The 20,395-nt window shown below is 40.0% G+C and overlaps 1 protein-coding gene across 1 annotated transcript in view; it reads right to left on the bottom strand.

Moving 5' to 3' along the window:
• The window catches only part of SHTN1 (shootin 1), a 467,849-nt gene that overhangs the window by 248,740 nt on the left and 198,714 nt on the right, over nt 1-20,395 (bottom strand). Inside the window, exon 4 of the mRNA XM_053692982.1 lies at nt 13,047-13,141. Within this exon, the coding sequence (XP_053548957.1) occupies nt 13,047-13,141 (95 nt within the window). The remainder of the gene's footprint in view (nt 1-13,046; nt 13,142-20,395) is intronic.

Here is a 20,395-nt window from a genome sequence, read left to right as displayed (position 1 = left end):
AAAAATATTTACAAACATAAGAAAAATATTACAACAATTTTAAACTAATTACACCTACTCTAAGCCCCCTAATAAAATAACAAAGCCCCCCAAAATAAAAAAGTTACAAGCTCTTTTACCTTACCAGCCCTGAACAGGGCCCCTTGCGGGGCATGCCCCGAGAATTTCAGCTCTTTTGCCTGTAAAAAAAAACATACCATACCCCCCCCAACATTACAACCCACCACCCACATACCCCTAATCTAACCCAAACCCCCCTTAAAGAAACCTAACACTAAGCCCCTGAAGATCTTCCTACCTTGTCTTCACCATCCAGGTATCACCGATCCGTCCTGGCTCCAACATCTTCATCCAACCCAAGCGGGGGTTGGCGATCCATCATCCAGTGGCTGAAGAGGTCCAGAAGAGGCTCCAAAGTCTTCCTCCTATCCGGCAAGAAGAGGACATCCGGACCGGCAAACATCTTCTCCAAGCGGCATCTTCGATCTTCTTCTCCGATCAGCCAATAGAATGCGAGCTCAATCTGATTGGCTGATTGGATCAGCCAATCGGATTGAACTTGATTCTGATTGGCTGATTCCATCAGCCAATCAGAAAATTCCTACCTTAATTCCGATTGGCTGATAGAATCCTATCAGCCAATCGGAATTCGAGGGACGCCATCTTGGATGATGTCCCTTAAAGGAACCGTCATTCGTCGGGAGACAACGGAAGAAGAGGATGGATCCGCGTCGCCTGCTTCAAGATGGACCCGCTCCGCACCGGATGGAAGAAGATCGAAGATGCCGCTTGGAGAAGATGTTTGCCGGTCCGGATGTCCTCTTCTTGCCGGATAGGAGGAAGACTTTGGAGCCTCTTCTGGACCTCTTCAGCCACCGGATGATGGATCACCAACCCCCGCTTGGGTTGGATGAAGATGTTGGAGCCAGGACGGATCGGTGATACCTGGATGGTGAAGACAAGGTAGGAAGATCTTCAGGGGCTTAGTGTTAGGTTTCTTTAAGGGGGGTTTGGGTTAGATTAGGGGTATGTGGGTGGTGGGTTGTAATGTTGGGGGGGGTATGGTATGTTTTTTTTTACAGGCAAAAGAGCTGAAATTCTCGGGGCATGCCCCGCAAGGGGCCCTGTTCAGGGCTGGTAAGGTAAAAGAGCTTGTAACTTTTTTAATTTAGAATAGGGTAGGGAATTTTTTATTTTGGGGGGCTTTGTTATTTTATTAGGGGGCTTAGAGTAGATGTAATTAGTTTAAAATTGTTGTAATATTTTTCTTATGTTTGTAAATATTTTTTTATTTTTTGTAACTTAGTTCTTTTTTATTTTTTGTACTTTAGCTAGTTTATTTAATTGTATTTATTTGTAGGAATTGTGTTTAATTAATTTATTGATAGTGTAGTGTTAGGTTAATTGTAGGTAATTGTAGGTAGTTTATTTAATTAATGTATTGATAGGGTAGTGTTAGGTTTAATTATATCTTAGGTTAGGATTTATTTTACAGGTAAATTTGTTATTATTTTAACTAGGTAACTATTAAATAGTTCTTAACTATTTAATAGCTATTGTACCTGGTTAAAATAATTACAAAGTTGCCTGTAAAATAAATATTAATCCTAAAATAGCTATAATATAATTATAATTTATATTGTAGCTATATTAGGATGTATTTTACAGGTAAGTATTTAGATTTAAATAGGAATCATTTATTTAATAAGAGTTAATTAATTTCGTTAGATGTAAATTATATTTAAGTTAGGGGGGTGTTAGTGTTAGGGTTAGACTTAGCTTTAGGGGTTAATACATTTATTAGAATAGCGGTGAGGTCCGCTCGGCAGATTAGGGGTTAATAATTGAAGTTAGGTGTCGGCGATGTTAGGGAGGGCAGATTAGGGGTTAATACTATTTATGATAGGGTTAGTGAGGCGGATTAGGGGTTAATAACTTTATTATAGTAGCGCTCAGGTCCGCTCGGCAGATTAGGGGTTAATAAGTGTAGGCAGGTGTCGGCGACGTTGAGGGGGGCAGATTAGGGGTTAATAAATATAATATAGGGGTCGGCGATGTTAGGGCAGCAGATTAGGGGTACATAGGGATAACGTAGGTTGCAGCGGTTTACGGAGCGGCAGATTAGGGGTTAAAAAAAATATGCAGGGGTCAGCGATAGCGGGGGCGGCAGAATAGGGGTTAATAAGTGTAAGGTTAGGGGTGTTTAGACTCGGGGTACATGTTAGAGTGTTAGGTGCACACGTAGGAAGTGTTTCCCCATAGGAAACAATGGGGCTGCGTTAGGAGCTGAACGCTGCTTTTTTGCAGGTGTTAGGTTTTTTTTCAGCTCAAACAGTCCCATTGTTTCCTATGGGAGAATCGTGCACGAGCACGTTTTTGAGGCTGGCCGCGTCCGTAAGCAACTCTGGTATCGAGAGTTGCATTTGCGGTAAAAATGCTCTACGCTCCTTTTTTGGAGCCTAACGCAGCATTTGTTTGAACTCTCGATACCAGAGTTAAATTTATGGTGCGGCCAGAAAAAAACCCGCAGAGCGTTAACAGCCCTTCTACCGCCAAACTCCAAATCTAGGCCAGAATGTTTTAAAATGTACTATAGTATTTTTTTTTCTCTCTTTTTTTTTTTTAAATTAAAGTTTCCTGCATGGAATAGAACCAATTTATGTTGTCACACTTGTATAGGTGTTTCTATTTACCTGTGTAGCTGTAGAAGTTAAAGGGACAGTCTATTCAAAATTAAACTTTCATGACTCAGACAGGATATGAAATTTTATACAACTTTTACCATCAAATTTGCTTTGTTCTCTTGGTATTCTTTGTTGAAAGCTTAAAGGGAAACTGAACCCAATTTTTTTCTTTCGTGATTCAGATAAAGCATGAAATTTTAAGCAACTTTCTAGTTTACTCCTATTATCAAATGTTCTTGATTCTCTTGGTATCTTTATTTGAAATGCAAGAATGTAAGTTTAGATGCAGGCCCATTTTTGGTGAACAACCTGGGTTGTCCTTGCTGATTGGTGGATAAATGCATCCACCAATAAAAAAGTGCTGCCCAGGATCTGAACCAAGAGAAAAGCTTAGATGCCTTTTTCAAATAAAGATAGCAAGAGAACAAAGAAACATTGATAATAGGAATAAATTAGAAAGTTGCTTAAAATTTCATGCTCTGAAACACAAAAGAAAAAATTTGGGTTCAGTGTCCCTTTAAAGGGACATAAAAACACAACATTTTTCTTTCATGACTCAGTTAGAACATACCATTTTAAACAACTTTCCAATGTAATTCTATTATAAATTGTTCTTAATTTTCTTGTTCTCCTTGTTGAAAGAAAACATTTGGGTTCAGTGTCCCTTTAACCTAGGTAGGTTCAGATGCTAATTTCTAAGCCCTTGGAGGCCGCCTCTTATCTCAGTGCATTTTGACAGTTTTTCACAGTTAGACAGCACTAGTTCATATTTGTTATATGGATAACAATGTGCTCACTCCCGTGGAGTTACCTAGGAGTCAGCACTGATTGGCTAAAATGGAAGTCTAAAAGGGGGCAGTCTGCAGAGACTTAGATACAAGGTAATCTAGAGGTAAAAAGTATATTAATATTGTTGGTTATATAAAACTAGGGAATGGGTAATAAAAGGATTATCTATCTTTTTAAACAATAACAATTTTTAAATAGACTGTCCCTTTAACTTCTGCCAACGAATGCTGGATCCCTGGTGACAAGTGTGGGCCAGAGCAGACTTAAAGGGACATGAAACCCCAAAATTGTCTTTCATGATTCAGACAGAGAATACAATTTTAAACAACTTTACAGTTTATTTCTATTATTTAAATGCGTTTCCTTCTCTTGTTATTCTTTGCTGAAAGGTTTATCTTTGCAAGCTCAGGAGCAGCAAAGAACCTAGGTTCTAGCTGCTGATTGGTGGCTGCATATATATATATATATATATATATATATATATACTGATTGTCATTGGCTCACCCATGTGGTCAGTTAGAAACCAGTAGTGCATTGCTGCTCCTTCAACAAATGATACCAAGAGAATGAAACAAATTAGATAATAGAAGTAAATTAGAAAGTTGTTTAAAATCCTATTCTCTATCTGAATCATGAAAGAAAAATGTTGGGTTTCATGTCGGCTGTGACACAAAGCAATGCGGCGCGAGACATAGCAGCTGCTTCTCGCCGCGTCGCATCGCTTCTAAAGTTAAAATATTTCAACTCTGAGCGTTCAGCTACGTGAACCTGACGCAGCTGAGCGCGTAGTGGAGAAAAGGCAGGACACACTAAATGTGCATAGCCGCATCATTACGCTGCATGCCGCTCTCATTGTTTCACAGCGTCAAATTTGCAGCTGCTTAAATGCGTCCCAGTGCCTTTTTATAATCTTGAGGTTGTGATTTTGTTTTCTGTTGTGGCTAAAAAAAAAAAAGACTACCTTCGCTATAAATTACTAGACAAAACAGAATCTAAAATCTGCTAAACCAAGATGGTTCCTTTGAATATCTGCTTTGAAGAACAGTGTGTTGGTCATCCTTTAAAGGGAGATTCTAAAGATCAACTTATAACCTCCAAATCATTAAATCATGTAATGTTTGCATTACTGAGCCTAACTTGTTATATATGTTTACTCACCACACATATCAATGTTCTCTTCAGGAGCTATTTAATGGGCACACAACCCAGCTGATTTTACTGACCACCCAGCTAAAATTGTAGCCAATATTAAGCTAACAATAGCTAAAACATTGTTTCAATGTTATAAAAAAAATATTATTAAATCAATTTAGTTATGAAATTATTTTTAGCTTTGGATAGCTCAAGTAACTTTATAAATAACAGAAAATGTTATAATTTTGCAAAGTGTTACACTGCCGCCACCCAACCACTTCATAGTGCCACCCAGTTCTGTGAGGAACACAGCATGTGTAAAGTCGCACTCGCAAGAGCAGAACACGGCCAGTGAAAAAAAAGCGGAAATCGCACACAGCTGCAAATCACCAGGTGCAACGTCCATGCAGGGGTTACACACATATTAAGCTCGCTAGAAGTAACACAAAAAGAGACATAAACCAAACCCACATTTTTCTCTCATGATTCACATACAGTAGATCATCTTTCCAATTTACTTCTTTTATCTACTTTGCTTAATTCTTTTGGTATCCTTTGTTGAAGGAGTAGTAGTATATTACTGGGAGCTAGCTGAACAAATTTGTTGAGCCAATGACAAGAGGCATATATGTGTAGCCACCAATAAGCAGCAAGCTCCCAATGCATTGCTGCTCCTGAGACTACCCAGGCATATGTTTCAATAAAGGATACCAAGAGAAGAAAACAATTTGGTTAATAGAAATAAATTGGAAAAGTTGTTTACTATTGTACACCCTTTCTAAATCATGAAAGAAAACTTGTAGGTTTCTTGTTTACTTAAATGACTGATTAGAACATACTATTTCTGCATTGTACTGTACCTTTAAAGGGATCCCTATTGCAATGTCACTATCCATGACCACAGAATGTATACTTTACTTCTTCATACTGTAAAAATATTACCACCCACCTCAATACAGTAAACACCTTGAGACTTTTATATAAAATGTGCAGTTATACATAATGAAACAATTCTGCAATATATTTACATTATTTATTTGGCCCCCTTTTTGTGCAATTTAGCCCTGAAAATTGAGAAATTTCTAATTCTCAGAATTTGAAATGATCCCTGCTGAGTTCTCAAGGCTAACTCTGCTACAAATCTGCCCCTAACTGGCTATGTCAGATAACAACATAAAAAAATAATGCAACTTTAATGACTATGAATAGGCCTTGTTGCCTGAGGACTAAAACCCAGATTGGCTCCTTCAAATAAATCAAATGGCGAGTTTGATTATTGAAATATAATTGCAATAAATGGATGCTAATTTTTTATAAAAGCATTAAAGGGACACTGAACCCAATTTTTTTCTTTCGTGATTCAGATAGAGCATGGCATTTTAAGCAATTTTCTAATTTACTCCTATTATCAAATTTTATTCATTCTCTTGCTATCTTTATTTGAAATGCAAGAATAAAAGTTTAGATGCCGGCCCATTTTTGGTGAACAACCTGGGTTGTTCTTGCCGATTCGTGGATAAATCAATCCACCAATAAAAAGTGCTGTCCAGAGTACTCAACAAAAAAAAGCTTAGATGACTTATTTTTCAAATAAAGATAGCAAGAGAATGAAGAAAAATTGATAATATGAGTAAATTAGAAAGTTGCTTAAAATTTCATGCTCTAAAAAAACTGGGTTCAGTGTCCCTTTAAAGGGACATAAAACACAACAATTTTCTTTCATGACTCGGATAGAACATACAATTTTAAACAACTTTCCAATGTAATTCTATTATAAATTGTTCTTAATTTTCTTGTCCTCCTTGTTGAAAAGCAGGAAGATAAGTTGGAGTGTGCACTTGTCTGCAGCATTATATGACAGCAATTTTTGTTATACATTATACATTAGCAAGAGCACTAGATGGCAGCCCTATTTCTTGTAATGTAGTGCTCCCGATATGTGCAAGCTTCCTATCTAAATATCTCTTCAACAAAGAACAACATGAGAATGAAGCAAATTTGATAATAGAAGTAAATTGGAAATTTTGTATTCTCTATCTGAATCATGAAAGAAAACAAATGGGTTTCATGTCCCTTTAAGACTTGGCTGACATGTTATTCTGTAGCAACAACACAAAATATCTTTGTTAATACAAGCAGTTTAATGTTCTTTTAAAGCTGTACTAGAAAATCTTTACAGAGCAGATAATATTAATTAGTCATGGATACCGAATCGTTTGTCACAAATAAACATTTTCCTTTATTTCATCTGATATTTGTTCATGGGGTAGTTTGGAATCAAATTAATAAAACCATGGGTCCCACGACGTGCTTTTAAAGGTTATCGGCAGACTGGACTGTTATCTGACGGACATTTGTCTGTCAGATTATCATCTGTCCCTCACTGATTCTTTCCGAGAACCTTTAAAAGCACGTTGTGGGACCCATGGTTAGGTACCCAGAGGCGGTTGCAGCGCCCGAAGGCTCTGACTAGAACAGAACACTCAGGAGCGTTTCTGCCCTCGGGCATTAATGCATGATCTGATTGGTCCGTGTCTCTGTGAGGTCACCGGATGCACAACCAATCGGATAATGCATAGGGTTTGTCGCAAGCGCCTCGTCTCTTCAAGGCAGCAAGGAGCAGCTGGACAGTGGCTTAAAGGGACATTGTACACTAGATTTTTCTTTGCATACATGTTTTGTAGATTATCCATTTATATAGCCCATCTGGGAGTGTTTTGTAACAATGTATAGTTTTGCTTATTTTTTAAGAACATTGTGCTGATTTTCAGACTCCTAACCAAGCCCCACAGTGTCAGATGTATACGTTTGTTTACAGACTCCTGCAGGCTCCTGTTCATGTTATCTATCTTTTAATATGCAGGGTTGGGGGGGAAGTGTTTGCTCTTTTTGTTTACCCAGTCCCTTCCAGTGGGTGTCCCAGACTACCTCATCAACAGAGCTAAACTGGGAGCTTCTCAGTAAGTTTTTACGAGTTTTTATACTGGATTTTTAGATCAGCATCTGTGCATATTCTTCTTTATAGTAGTGTCTATTACATGCAGTTATATGAAAATTGTTGTATACTGTCTACTTATATAAGCCAGCAGCAGCACAACAATTTTTTTAAATGCATTATTTATTTATTCTTCAATGGGGTCAGGGATTAACAAAACCAAAGGACATTGCTCGATTGTTATTAGATAGTGTAAAATGTATTGGGTTCCTGGTCTGCAAAAAGGCCTTTCCACGTGAATGGACTGAGATTTTCTTTTGATTGTTCTCATTTACAGAAGAATTTTACAAAAATGGAAAAACATAATTTATGCTTACAAGATAAATTACTTTCCTTCCATAAGGCAGGGAGAGTCCATAACTTAATTCCTTACTGTTGGGAAATGCAACAACTGGCCACCAGGAGGAGGCAAAGACACCCCAGCCAAAGGCTTAAATACCACTCCCACTTCCCCTATCCCCCAGTCATTCTGCAGAGGGAACAAGGAAAAGTAGGAGAAACATCAGGGTATAAAGGTACCAGAAGAAATAATAAAAAAAAAGGGACCCGCCAATCAAAAAAAAAAAAAATTACGAGGGGTGTAGTGGACTCTCCCTGCCAGGAAGGAAAGGAATTTATCTGGTAAGCATAATTTATGCTTTCCTTCCATAAGGCAGGGAGAGTCCACAACTTCATTCCTTACTGTTGGGGAAACTATACCCAAGCTCCAGAGGACACAATGAATAACGGGAGGGAACAGTAAAAAGAGGCGGACCCTATTCTGAGGGCACCACAGCCTGCAAAACTGTTCTACCGAAAGCTGCAGTGGAAGCAAACACATCAAACTTGTAAAATTTAGAAAAAGTGTGTAAGGAGGACCAGGTAGCCTTACAAATCTGATCCATTGAGCTTCGTTCTTAAAAGCCCAAGAGGAAGCAACTGCTCTAGTTGAATGAGCCGTTATCCTCTCAGGAGGCTGTTGCCCCGTTGTCTCATAAGCTAAGCGGATGACACTCAACCAGAAAGATAGAGAAGTAGTAGTAGCCTTCTGCCCCTTACGCTTCCCTGTATAGATGGCAAACAAAGAGGAAGATTGTCTGAATTCCTTAGTAGCCTGAAGATAGAACTCAAGGCACAAACCACATCTAGATTACGAAGCAAACGTTCCTTCGCTGAAGATGGATTAGGACACAGGGAAGGAACAACAACTTCTTGATTAATGTTACGATTTAATACCACCTTAGGGAGGAACCTTAGTTTAGTACGTAAAACTGCATTATCAGCATGAAAAACCAGATAAGGGGGACCACATTGCAAAGCAGAAATCTCAGAAACTCTGCATGCAGAGGCAATAGCCAACAAAAAAAAAGAACCTTCCAAGATAACAATTTAATGTCAACAGTATGCATAGGTTCAAACAGAGCCTGCTGCAAAACACTAAGAACAAGATTGAGGCTCCAAGGCTGAGCCCCAGATCTAAAAAGGGGTCTGATCCTAGCCAGAGCCTTAACAAAGGATTGCAAATTCGGAAGCTCAGCCAATCTTTTGTGCAGTAACACCGACAGGGTCGATATCTGTCCCTTCAGGGAACTAGCAGATAGGCCCTTTTCCAGTCCATCCTGGAGGAAAGCTAAAATTCTGGCAACCTTAACCTTATGCCAGGAAAATCCAAGCTCCTCACACCAGTACAAGTAAGTCCTCCACACTTTATGGTAGATACTACGAGTAACTGCCTTACGAGCTTGAACCAGAGTGTCAATAACACTTTCAGAGAACCCTCTTTTGGCTAAGACTAAGCGTTCAATCTCCACGCAGTCAGCCTCAGAGAATCTAGATTTTGATGAACAAAGGAATCCTATATCTGGAGATGAGGACATTCCCACCAGATCCGTAAAGCACGTCTTCCGCGGCCACGATGGAGCAATCATAATCCCAGATGCTTGCTCCTGCTTGATGCGAGCCACCACACGAGGGAGAAACGGTAATGGAGGAAAACGATATATTAGACTGTACCTCCATGACACTGATAGGACATCTATCAATTCCGCCTGAGGAGCCCTCGACCTCGACCCGTACCTAGGTAGCTTGGTATTGAGGCCGGATGCTGTGAGATCTATCTCCGACATCCCCCACTCGCTGCATATTTCTTCAAACACCTTGGGGTGAAGAGACCATTCACCTGGGTGAAAGGATTGCCTGCTGACAGTGTACATTTGTGAGTCTCCGCCCAGTCTAGTATCTGAGATACTTCTCTCATCGCCAAGGAACTTCTCGTTCTCCTTGATGGTTGATATAGGCAACCGAGGTTATATTGTCTGATTGGAATATGATAAACTGGGACGAATCCAGAAGGGGCTAAGCCTTCAAGGCATTGAAGATTGCCCAGATTCCAAAATATTGATCGGAAGGGAGGACGACTCCCGAGTCCACAGACCTTGTGCCATCTTGGAACCCCAAATGGCTCCCCAGCCGGAAAGGCTTGTGTCCGCAGTCACAATCTCTCAGGATGGTCTCAAAAAGCACGTGCCTTGGGACAGATGATCTGGACAGAGTCACCAGGAGAGCGAGTCTCGACAGGCTCTCCAGCACAATCTGTTGAGAAAGATCTGAATGGTCGCTGTTCCATTGTCTCAGCATGCATATTTGTAAGAGTCTGAGATGGAATCTGGCAAAGGGAATTATGTCCATGCAGGACACCATGAGTCCGATTACCTCCATACACTGAGCCACTGAGGGTCTCGAGGAGGCCTGGAGGGCAAGACATGCAGAAGTAAGCTTGAAACGTCTCTGATCTGTGAGGAATATTCTCATGGATATGGAGTCTATTATACAGTAGTTCCCAGGAAATTCACCATTGTACTTGGAGTAAGAAAACTCTTTTTCAAGTTTATCTTCCATCTATGTGATCAAAGAAGACTGAGAAGGGACTCTGAATGTTCTTCCACTAGCCGAAAAGATGGTGCCTGTACCAAGATATTGTCCAGATAAGGCGCTACTGCAATACCTCATGTTCTCGCAACGGCTAGAAGAGCCCCCAGAACCTTTGTACATATCCTTGGAGCAGTAGCTAGGCCAAATGGAAGTGCTATGAACTGGAAGTGCTGATCCAGATAAGCAAAAGGAACTGAAAATGTTCCCTGTGAATCGGGACGTGAAGGTATGCATCCTTCGGGTCTATTGTGGTCATAAACTGTCCTTCCTGAACCAGAGGAATGATTGACCGAATGGTCTCCATCTTGAAAGAGGGAACACTCAGAATTGGACGGAAAGTTCCCTCCTTCTTTGGAACCACGAAAAAGGTTTCAATAAAACCCCAAAAATCTTTCTGCTATAGGTACCGGGACAATTACTCCTAGAGAGGAGAGATCCCGTGCGCAACCTAAGAAGGCAGCCCTCTTTTCTGGTCTTGTAGACAGACTGGAGAGTAGGAATCTGTCCCTGGGCGGACGAGACTTAAATCCTATCCTGTATCCTTGAGATACAATCTCCAAGACCCAAGGATCCTGGAACTATCCTCCAGAGAGATAGTAGTATGCTTAGCCAGTGTAGAAATAGCAGCATCCACCTTAGGGATGGAGCCCCACAAATCAAATTGAGAGTCAGGTACCGGGAATAATTTTTTAAAAGTAGACAAGGGGGAAAAAGAAGTTCCTACTCTTTCCCATTTGTTACTAATAATGTTCGCCATCTTAACTGGCAGAGGAAAAGTCAGAGGGACCTTCCTATCTTTGTAAACCCTGTCTAATTTAGGGATCTTAGACTCCTCAGGGAGTGTAGACTCTGGAACCTCTAGAGTAGACAGAACCTCCTTTAATAAAAAACGCAGGTGCTTAATTTTAAATCTAAAGGAGGGTTCCTCCACTGAAGGAGATTTAATAACTGAAGTCTCCAACTCAGAAAGTTCACCCTCTAAAGCTACAGGGGTTAACTCATACTCAAATAGCTGGGATATAGTAGCTAAATCCGAGAAATATTTAGATGACTCAAGGTCAGGAGAACTATCTTTAACCTTTCAATTGCATTTGTTAGAGCAAAGGCACACAGGGCCGCAGACACTGCCGATTGTAACTGCGCGGTAAAGTCCACTGAAAAAAAGCCCCCTCCAGATGGAGGATTAGTTGAGCCGTGGGGAACTGCATGTGGAGCGGGTAATGTAGAGAGGGTAGTAATTTCTCGGGACCCAGATTCCTGAGAAGTAGATGCCTCAGAAGGACTAATAGAGCTATAAGTATTAGAAGGCTTGTCTCCCTTCTTAGACTTTAAAACAGTGTTTAGGCAAATGGAACGAAAGAACAAAAACAAGAATTATTAATCAGTACAGAAGGAGCGGAACCTTCTTATGTAGTATCATAGTCCTCCATAGCTACAGTATGTATATACCCACAGAAGGACAATAAAAAAGAAACACTTTTATTTAAAAAGCGCCACCTTAATACTCCCAAAGGCTGGGGCACTCACCACCTCCTAGACCTAGACAGCTATCAGTGAAAACGCTCTCCTCTGGAGTGATGTCTGCAGCAGGATCTTAGGAAATGAAAGAGACCACACCCGGTCACATAATATGTAAGACAGGACTTCCCCTGCTATGAAAAAGGGCGCCAAGCTATTATGAGCTGCGCAATACTTCAAAAACAAAAGTGAAACCTGTTAGTTCCAAGCCAAAAACACACAGCCTATGAGCCTAAAAAAACTCTCACATTAAGCAGATATAAATCCCCAAACTGTTCAAATAATCTCCCTGAAGGAGATATTAACCCTTGATCCTATCGAGGTATAAAGGAGCGGCCACTGTGACCCTCTATAGCATTTTATGTATATATACAAAACGGTCTTACACTCCAGGATCCGTGATGTGGAACAGGCACAGCCTCTCAAGTTTACAGTCTTGCAGCAGCGCTTCTGAGATGGACTTGGGTGTGTAGCAGCAAGCAGTGAAACTCGTCAACACTGATTGCTCAGGAGCTGTTAGCGACAGTCTGGATGGATTCGCAGAAAAACTTTCCCTGCAACTCCAGAAACTTTCATCAATACTCTCACAGATGTTGACATAATTACTTATAACTTCAGTCCTTTCTCGAAGGGAACATACCCTTACATGACTATCCAAATCTTCTGACACTTCTCTGCCACCTCCAATAGTGAGGAAAGGCAAAGAATGACTGGGGGATAAGGGAAAGAGGAGGGATATTTAAGCCTTTGGCTGGGGTGTCTTTGCCTCCTCCTGGTGGCCAGGTGTTGTATTTCCCAACAGTAAGGAATGAAGTGGTGGACTCTCCCTGCCTTATGGAAAGAAATTTGCGTTTATTTTATGCATCTTAATGGGAATGTACATCTGATATTCCTATGTGAAAAAACTAAAATTTTGGATGAAAACATGAAGACATTGCCTTACAAATCCTAGTTTACTTCAGTGTTTTATGCACTTTGTGCTTGCTTTGTGGCATTCAGACTGGTTAAGCGATTACCTTTACTGCTAAAGCCTCCGCACTTTCCCTGCACGTTTTCTCGATCTCAAGGTGGTTCTGCATGAAGTTTACTTCTTCGATAACCATGTGAGAAACTGAAAAGAATAAAAGTAAATGTGTGACATATATATATATATTTGTTTTCATATATTTCAGTTTGTAAACCTTGTGGTTGAAATACAACGTACACACAATTTATGTATTATGATGACGGAATTATCTAACAAGCTAAACCGTTCTGCTGCTACAGGTGACAATACTGTATTGGTTAATCGCTGAGTGGTGTAAGCGGATCACAACTGCAGGATTCCTTTTCTTGAGCACAAGCAAAGCAATCAAGTTAAAGGTACTTTGGTTAAAAATAATTTGGAATAAAAATCTTCTGTCATCAAAATGAAACAATTATTTAAAGGGACCTTTACAACAAATGCATATGGTTAATATTCTATGATTAACAATCCTATATAATAAAAGGCCAAGTGTGTTTGTCCGAAGCTGTCATGCGCAATAGAGACTGCGCACGAGGACAAACACACCTGGCCTTCCAACTGGCGTCATGTGGTGGAGTGGGCGTGACCGGGCGGGTGCAACGTGGGCGTGTCCGGGCGGGTGTGACGTGGGCAGGGCCGGCGTGACGCGGGCGGGGTCGGGCAGGGCCAGATGCCGAGAGACAGAGAGCTCTAAAGAGGGGGGATAGAGAGAGCAGAAGAGGGGGGATAGAGAGAGGGGGAGAGAGACAGCAAAAGAGAGGGGGAGAGAGACAGCAAAAGAGAAGGGGGAGAGAGACAGCAAAAGAGAAGGGGGAGAGAGACAGCAAAAGAGAAGGGGGAGAGTGCGCAAAAGAGAAGGGGGAGAGAGCGCAAAAGAGAGGGGGGAGAGAGCGCAAAAGAGAGGGGAGAGAGAGCGCAAAAGAGAGGGGGGAGAGAGAGAGAGCTAGGGGTGGGACTGCTGTACTGCAAAAAATGGCCCGTGTACACAGGCTTTAGGACTAATATATATATATTTTTTTATTATTATTTTTTATTTAAAATAATAAAAAAAAATAATCAGGAAGTGCATGGCTGGCTATACACAACTGGTCTCACAGGATAAAAGCTCCCTTTACATACAACAAGGTAACAAATTAAAGGGAAGTCAAACAGACACTTTCATGTTTCAGACAGAGCATGCAAAAAAGGAAACTTTTTAATTTACTTCTTTTGTCAAATTTACTTTGCTCAGTTGGTATCCTTAAATGGACATGAAACCCAAATGTTTTCTTACACGATTCAGCTAGAACACACAATTTTAAACAACTTTCCAATTTACTTCTATTACCATATTTGCTTCATTATTTTGTTATCCTTTGTTGAAAAGCAGGGATGTAAGCTCAGGAGTGTGCACGTGTCTGCAGCACTGTATGGCAGTAGTTTTGTAACAATGTTATACATTAGTAAGAGCACTAGATGGCAGCACTATTTCCTGTCATGTAGTGCCTCAGGAATGTGCACACTACCTACCTAGGTATCTCTTGAACAAAGAATAACATGAGAATAATCTGTTTTAAAATTGCTTTCTTTATCTCATTAATAAAAGAAAAATGGTGGGTTTCATGTCCCTTTAATGAAAAGGATACGTAGGTAGACACAGGAGCATTACTGGAAACTAGCTGGTGATTGGAGGCTGCACACATATGCTTGCTCTGAAGCTGAAATTAATTAGAGTATCCCACAAAAGTGAGTACACCCCTCACATTTTTGTAAATATTTTATTATATATTTTCATGTGACAACACAGAAGAAATTACACTTTGCTACAATGTAAAGTAGTGAGTGTACAGCCTGTATAACCGTGTAAATGTGCTGTCCCCTCAAAATAACTCCACACACAGCCATTAATGTCTAAACCATTGGCAACAAAAGTGAGTACACCCCTAAGTGGAAATGTCCAAATTGGGCCCAAAGTGTCAATATTTTGTGTGGCTACCATTATTTTCCAGAACTGCCTTAACGCTCTTGGGCATATAGTTCACCAGAGCTTCACAGGTTGCCACTGGAGTCCTCTTCCACTCCTCCATGACATCACAGAGCTGGTGTATGTTAGAGACCTTGCACTCCCCCACCTTCCATTTAAGGATGCCCCACAGGTGCTCAATAGAGTTTAGGTCTGGAGACATGCTTGGCCAGTCCATCATCTTTACCCTCAGCTTCTTTAGCAAGGCAGTGGTCATCTTGGAGGTGTGTTTGGGGTCATTATGTTGGAATACTGCCCTCCAGATAAGTCTCTGAAGGGGAGGGATCATGCTCTTCTTCAGTATCTCACAGTACATGGTGGCATTCATGGTTCCCTCAATGAACTGTAGCTCCCCAGTGCTGTCAGCACTCATGCAGGCCCAGACCATGACACTCCCACCACCATGCTTGACTGTAGTCAAGACACACTTGTCTTTGTACTCCTCATCTGGTTGCTTCCATACACGCTTGACATCTGAACCAAATAAGTTTATTTTCATCTAATCGGACCACAGGACATGGTTCCAGTAATCCATGTCCTTAGTCTGCTTGTCTTCAGCAAACTGTTTGCAGGCTTTCTTGTGCATCATCTTTAGAAGAGGCTTCCTTCTGGGACGACAGCCATGCAGGCCAATTTGATGCAGTGTAGAGTCTGAGCACTGACAGGCTGACCCCCACCCCTTCAACCTCTGCAGCAATACTGGCAGCACTCATACGTATATATCCCAAAGACCTCTGGATATAACGCTGGGCACGTGCACTCAACTTCTTTGGTCAAATATGGCGAGAGGACTGTTCTGAGTGGAACCTGTCCTGTGAAACAGCTGTATGGTCTTGCCCACCGTGTTGCAGCTCAGTTTCAGGGTCTTGGCAATCTTCTTATAGCCTAGGCAATCTTTATGTAGAGCAACAATTATTGTTTTCAGATCCTCAGAGTTCTTTGCCATGAGGGCCATGTTGAACTTCCAGTAACTAGTATGAGAGAGTGTGAGAGTGATAACACCAAATTTAACACACCTGCTCCCCATTCACACCTGAGACCTTGTAACACTAACGAGTCACATGACACCGGGGAGAGAAAATGGCTAATTGGGCCCAATTTGGACATTTCCACTTAGGGGTGTACTCACTTTTGTAGCCAACGGTTTAGACATTAATGACTGTGTGTCGAGTTATTTTGAGGGGACAGCAAATTTACACTGTTATAAAGGCAGTACACTCGCTACTTTACATTGTAGTAAAGTGTAAATTCTTCAGTGTTGTCACTTGACATATACTGTATGTGCAATAGTGCAATAATAAAAGCTCAAAAAATTTACAGTATTTACTTTTTGTAACTTAAAGTCCCTTTAAACATGATTTATATTTTTTTAGTGAAAAATGAGAAGTAAAAGCTATTTAAAGGGACATAATACTCATATGCTAAATCACTTGAAACTGATGCAGTATAACTGTAAAAAGCTGACAGGAAAATATCACCTGAGCATCTCTATGTAAAAAAGGAAGATATTTTACCCTACAATTTCCTCAGCTCAGCAGAGTAAGTTATGTGTAAAAAGTTATACTCAGCTGCTCCCAGTTGCAGGTAAAAAAAAATAAAAAATGAAGAAATGAACTGCAGCGATTCAGCATCAGCAGTGCTGAGGTCATGAACTCTTTTACTGTGATCTCATGAGATTTGACTTAACTCTCATGAGATTTCAATGTAAACTTCCTTACACTGAATAGGGAAATAACATGAGAGTGCACAAGGCTCATCCCTTCGGCTGTCCCAGGACAGACATACTGATATGCTGCTTAGAAGTCCTTTACAATGGGATGTGGCTACCGAGAAACTTTTGAGGCAAAATATCTTTCTTTTTTACATAGAGATGTTCAGGTGATATTTTCTAGTCAGTTTTTTACAGCTATGCTGCATCACTTTCAAGTGTTTAAACATTTGGGTATTATGGCCCTTTAAGCATAAATTCAAACTAATACAGTATATGTTATGTACTGCCTAGTACTGCTCATTGGTTGATAGGCACAACTCCCACAGATCCGTTGGTGGAGACTGATAAATCTCTGCAAGCCTGACAAGAAAACCCAAGTTTATTTGGGTATGAACATATATTTACAAAGAATAATAATAATAATAAAACACAACACAAAAATGTTTCTTTACCCAACCTTTGTAGAAAATCATGGCCTGATTCTAGTCTTCAGATAATGAGCTCCATTTATTATCTGCCGGGCATGAGGTTCACTACCATTAACCTTATCAGCCCAGTCTTGCAGCGAGCAGGCAGTATCCGCTGCCTGCATTGTGCTATGCCACTCCCTGCGCATGTTCTATCTTTCACAAGCAGGGGCTGTCAATCCATCCTTATCTGACCAGAGTGAAATCCACCACACATTAGGTGGTGGAGACGCTAAGTAGAAGCAGTCTGAAACGCTGGGGCCCTGAAGCTGCCTTTGCAGCTTAATAAATGGAGCCCAATGAGCTCTGCACTTACACACTGAATATTTGTATAATTTATTTATCCATTGTTATTTACTTGCTGTGGGTAAATTGTTATAAACTACACAAGATAAGAAAACAACAAGCTTATCCATCTGTGTGTCCCCTTTGTTTTTTGGGTTTGTTTATTTAAAAAATATGGCAAAGACTCATGAGAGCCAAAATGCTGCAAATCTCTCTGGCAAAATAATCTTTAAGCTATTTCACTACGGTGTGAAGCAGATTTATGTGCATGTTATGTACTATACATAGGAACATATTATTCATAGTTTTGTGCTCTAGTCTTACTACTTGTAGAGACAAATGAAAATAAAGAACTACCACCTACATGAATTCGATATTTTTACAATTAAAAGAACTATAAAGACTGCATTCTCCCCCTAGCCGCTAGCTAAAACCACCTGGGCTTAACCACCACTGCACCAAACACCCTAACTGCCGGATTCACCATCCCAAATAACCAATCAATTGCAGTGGGGGGGGGGGGGGTTAGCTGTTAGTAGGGTAAGTGCAGTTGGAGGTTCAGCAGTTTAAGGGTTAATTATATTATTATTTGTTCTAAACTAAATACATTAAACATCATTTTTGTCAAATTTTATATAAAAAAAAATGTAAAAAAATTCTTGAAACATTTATTAGAAATGATTAGTCAGAAACTAATTTTTCTACCAATCAAAAAAAACAAAGTGGCCCAACACATGAGGTGTGATAAATGTTTAGGGGTTAATAGTATGATGGGGTTTTACCATCAGGTGTTGTTGGGAACGGGGTGTTAATTGCAAAAGGTTTTATTTTGATGGGGTTTATCGCAATTTAAAGGGACACTGTCGCAAAACCCAAACTTATTTCTTTCATGATTCAGATAGAGAATGCAAATTTAAGCAACTTTCTAATTTACTCCTATTATAAATTTTTCTTCGTTCTCTTGCTATCTTTATTTGAAAAACCAGGAATGTAAGCATAGGAGCCAGCCCATTTTTGATTCAGCACATGGGTAGCGCCTGCTGATTGGTGGCTAAATGTAGAACCAAAAATGGTCCGGATAGGTAATTGTAGGTATTTTATTTAATTAATTTAATGATAGTATAGTGTTAGGTTTAATTGTAACTTAGGTTAGGATTTATTTGACAGGTAATTTTGTAATTATTTTAACTAGGTAACTATTAAATAGTTCTTAACTATTTAATAGCTATTGTACATGGTTAAAATAATTACAAAGTTGCCTGTAAAATAAATATTAATCCTAAAATAGCTACAATGTAATTATAATTTATATTGTAGCTATATTAGGATTTATTTTACAGGTAAGTATTTAGCTTTAAATAGGAATAATTTATTTAATAAGAGTTAATTAATTTCGTTAGATGTAAATTATATTTAATTTAGGGGGGTGTTAGTGTTAGGGTTAATACATTTATTAGAATAGCTGTGAGCTCCGGTCGGCAGATTAGGGGTTAATAATTGAAGTTAGGTGTCGGCGATGTTAGGGAGGGCAGATTAGGGGTTAATACTATTTATTATAGGGTTAGTGAGGCGGATTAGGGGTTAATAACTTTATTATAGTAGCGCTCAGGTCCGCTCGGCAGATTAGGGGTTAATAAGTGTAGGCAGGTGGAGGCGACGTTTTGGGGGGCAGATTAGGGGTTAATAAATATAATATAGGGGTCGGCGGTGTTAGGGGCAGCAGATTAGGAGTACATAAGGATAACGTAGGTGGCGGTCGGCAGATTAGGGGTTAAAAAAATTATTAGAGTGGCGGCGATGTGGGGGGACCTCGGTTTAGGGGTACATAGGTAGTTTATGGGTGTTAGTGTACTTTAGAGCACAGTAGTTAAGAGCTTTATAAACCGGCGTTAGCCCAGAAAGCTCTTAACTACTGACTTTTTTCCTGCGGCTGGAGTTTTGTCGTTAGATGTCTAACGCTCACTTCAGACACGACTCTAAATACCGGAGTTAGAAAGATCCCATTGAAAAGATAGGATACGCAATTTACGTAAGGCGATCTGCGGTATGGAAAAGTCACGGCTGAAAAGTGAGCGTTAGACCCTATTTTGAGTGACTCCAAATACCGGAGGTAGCCTAAAACCAGCGTTAGGAGCCTCTAACGCTTGTTTTCACGGCTAACGCCATACTCCAAATCTAGGCCTAAGAGTTTAATAGAACTTTGGGCCGTAATAAGATTGGACCTGTGTAAATGAGTTGTCCTATGTAAAAGGTAGTTAAACTGTGAAATCCATAAAATCCAGGCCACCACTTATGACCATGCCCCTTACTCACATATACAGTGGTTGGCTGTGCCCAAATCCCAATGCTTACAAATGGAGGACTGTTATCCATATAAGAGACAGTATGTTTTATTTAACTTGCAAAAACATTCAAGGTGAATAATCAAGGCTTGTAGTACCCTCTTAATAGACACAGAAGGAAGCTGAGTAATTTAGGTACCTTATATTAACAAACATTACTAAATGAGCATGGTATTATGTTTATTTTACATTTTTGCTCTCTTTGACAAAACATTTTACATTACAGATGGTCCTTTTCACCTACTAACACCCGACCATTAGTTAGTCAAATTAAGTGCTCACTGTCATTTCATGTATTCCGTTCCTATTTGTATGTGAGCTTCTGGCTATTTAATATTATTACTAATAAACTGAAGTTTTATGACGGTGAGTGGATCCTTTGTATTTTTTGACTGCCATGCAGCCATTAAATATACAGTATATATTGATTAGTGATACAAAATGGACACTGTTGAAAGCTGCAAAGCAAATCCTGGGTATTAGGTTACCTTAGACAAGATCACCATTGCAACATATTAACCCTGGATATATGTTGCTTCCTTTATTTTTTAC

Source organism: Bombina bombina, chromosome 9 (genome assembly GCF_027579735.1).
Source record: "Bombina bombina isolate aBomBom1 chromosome 9, aBomBom1.pri, whole genome shotgun sequence".
Taxonomy (NCBI): Eukaryota; Metazoa; Chordata; class Amphibia; order Anura; family Bombinatoridae; genus Bombina; species Bombina bombina.
This window is presented reverse-complemented; position numbering and strand designations above follow the sequence as displayed.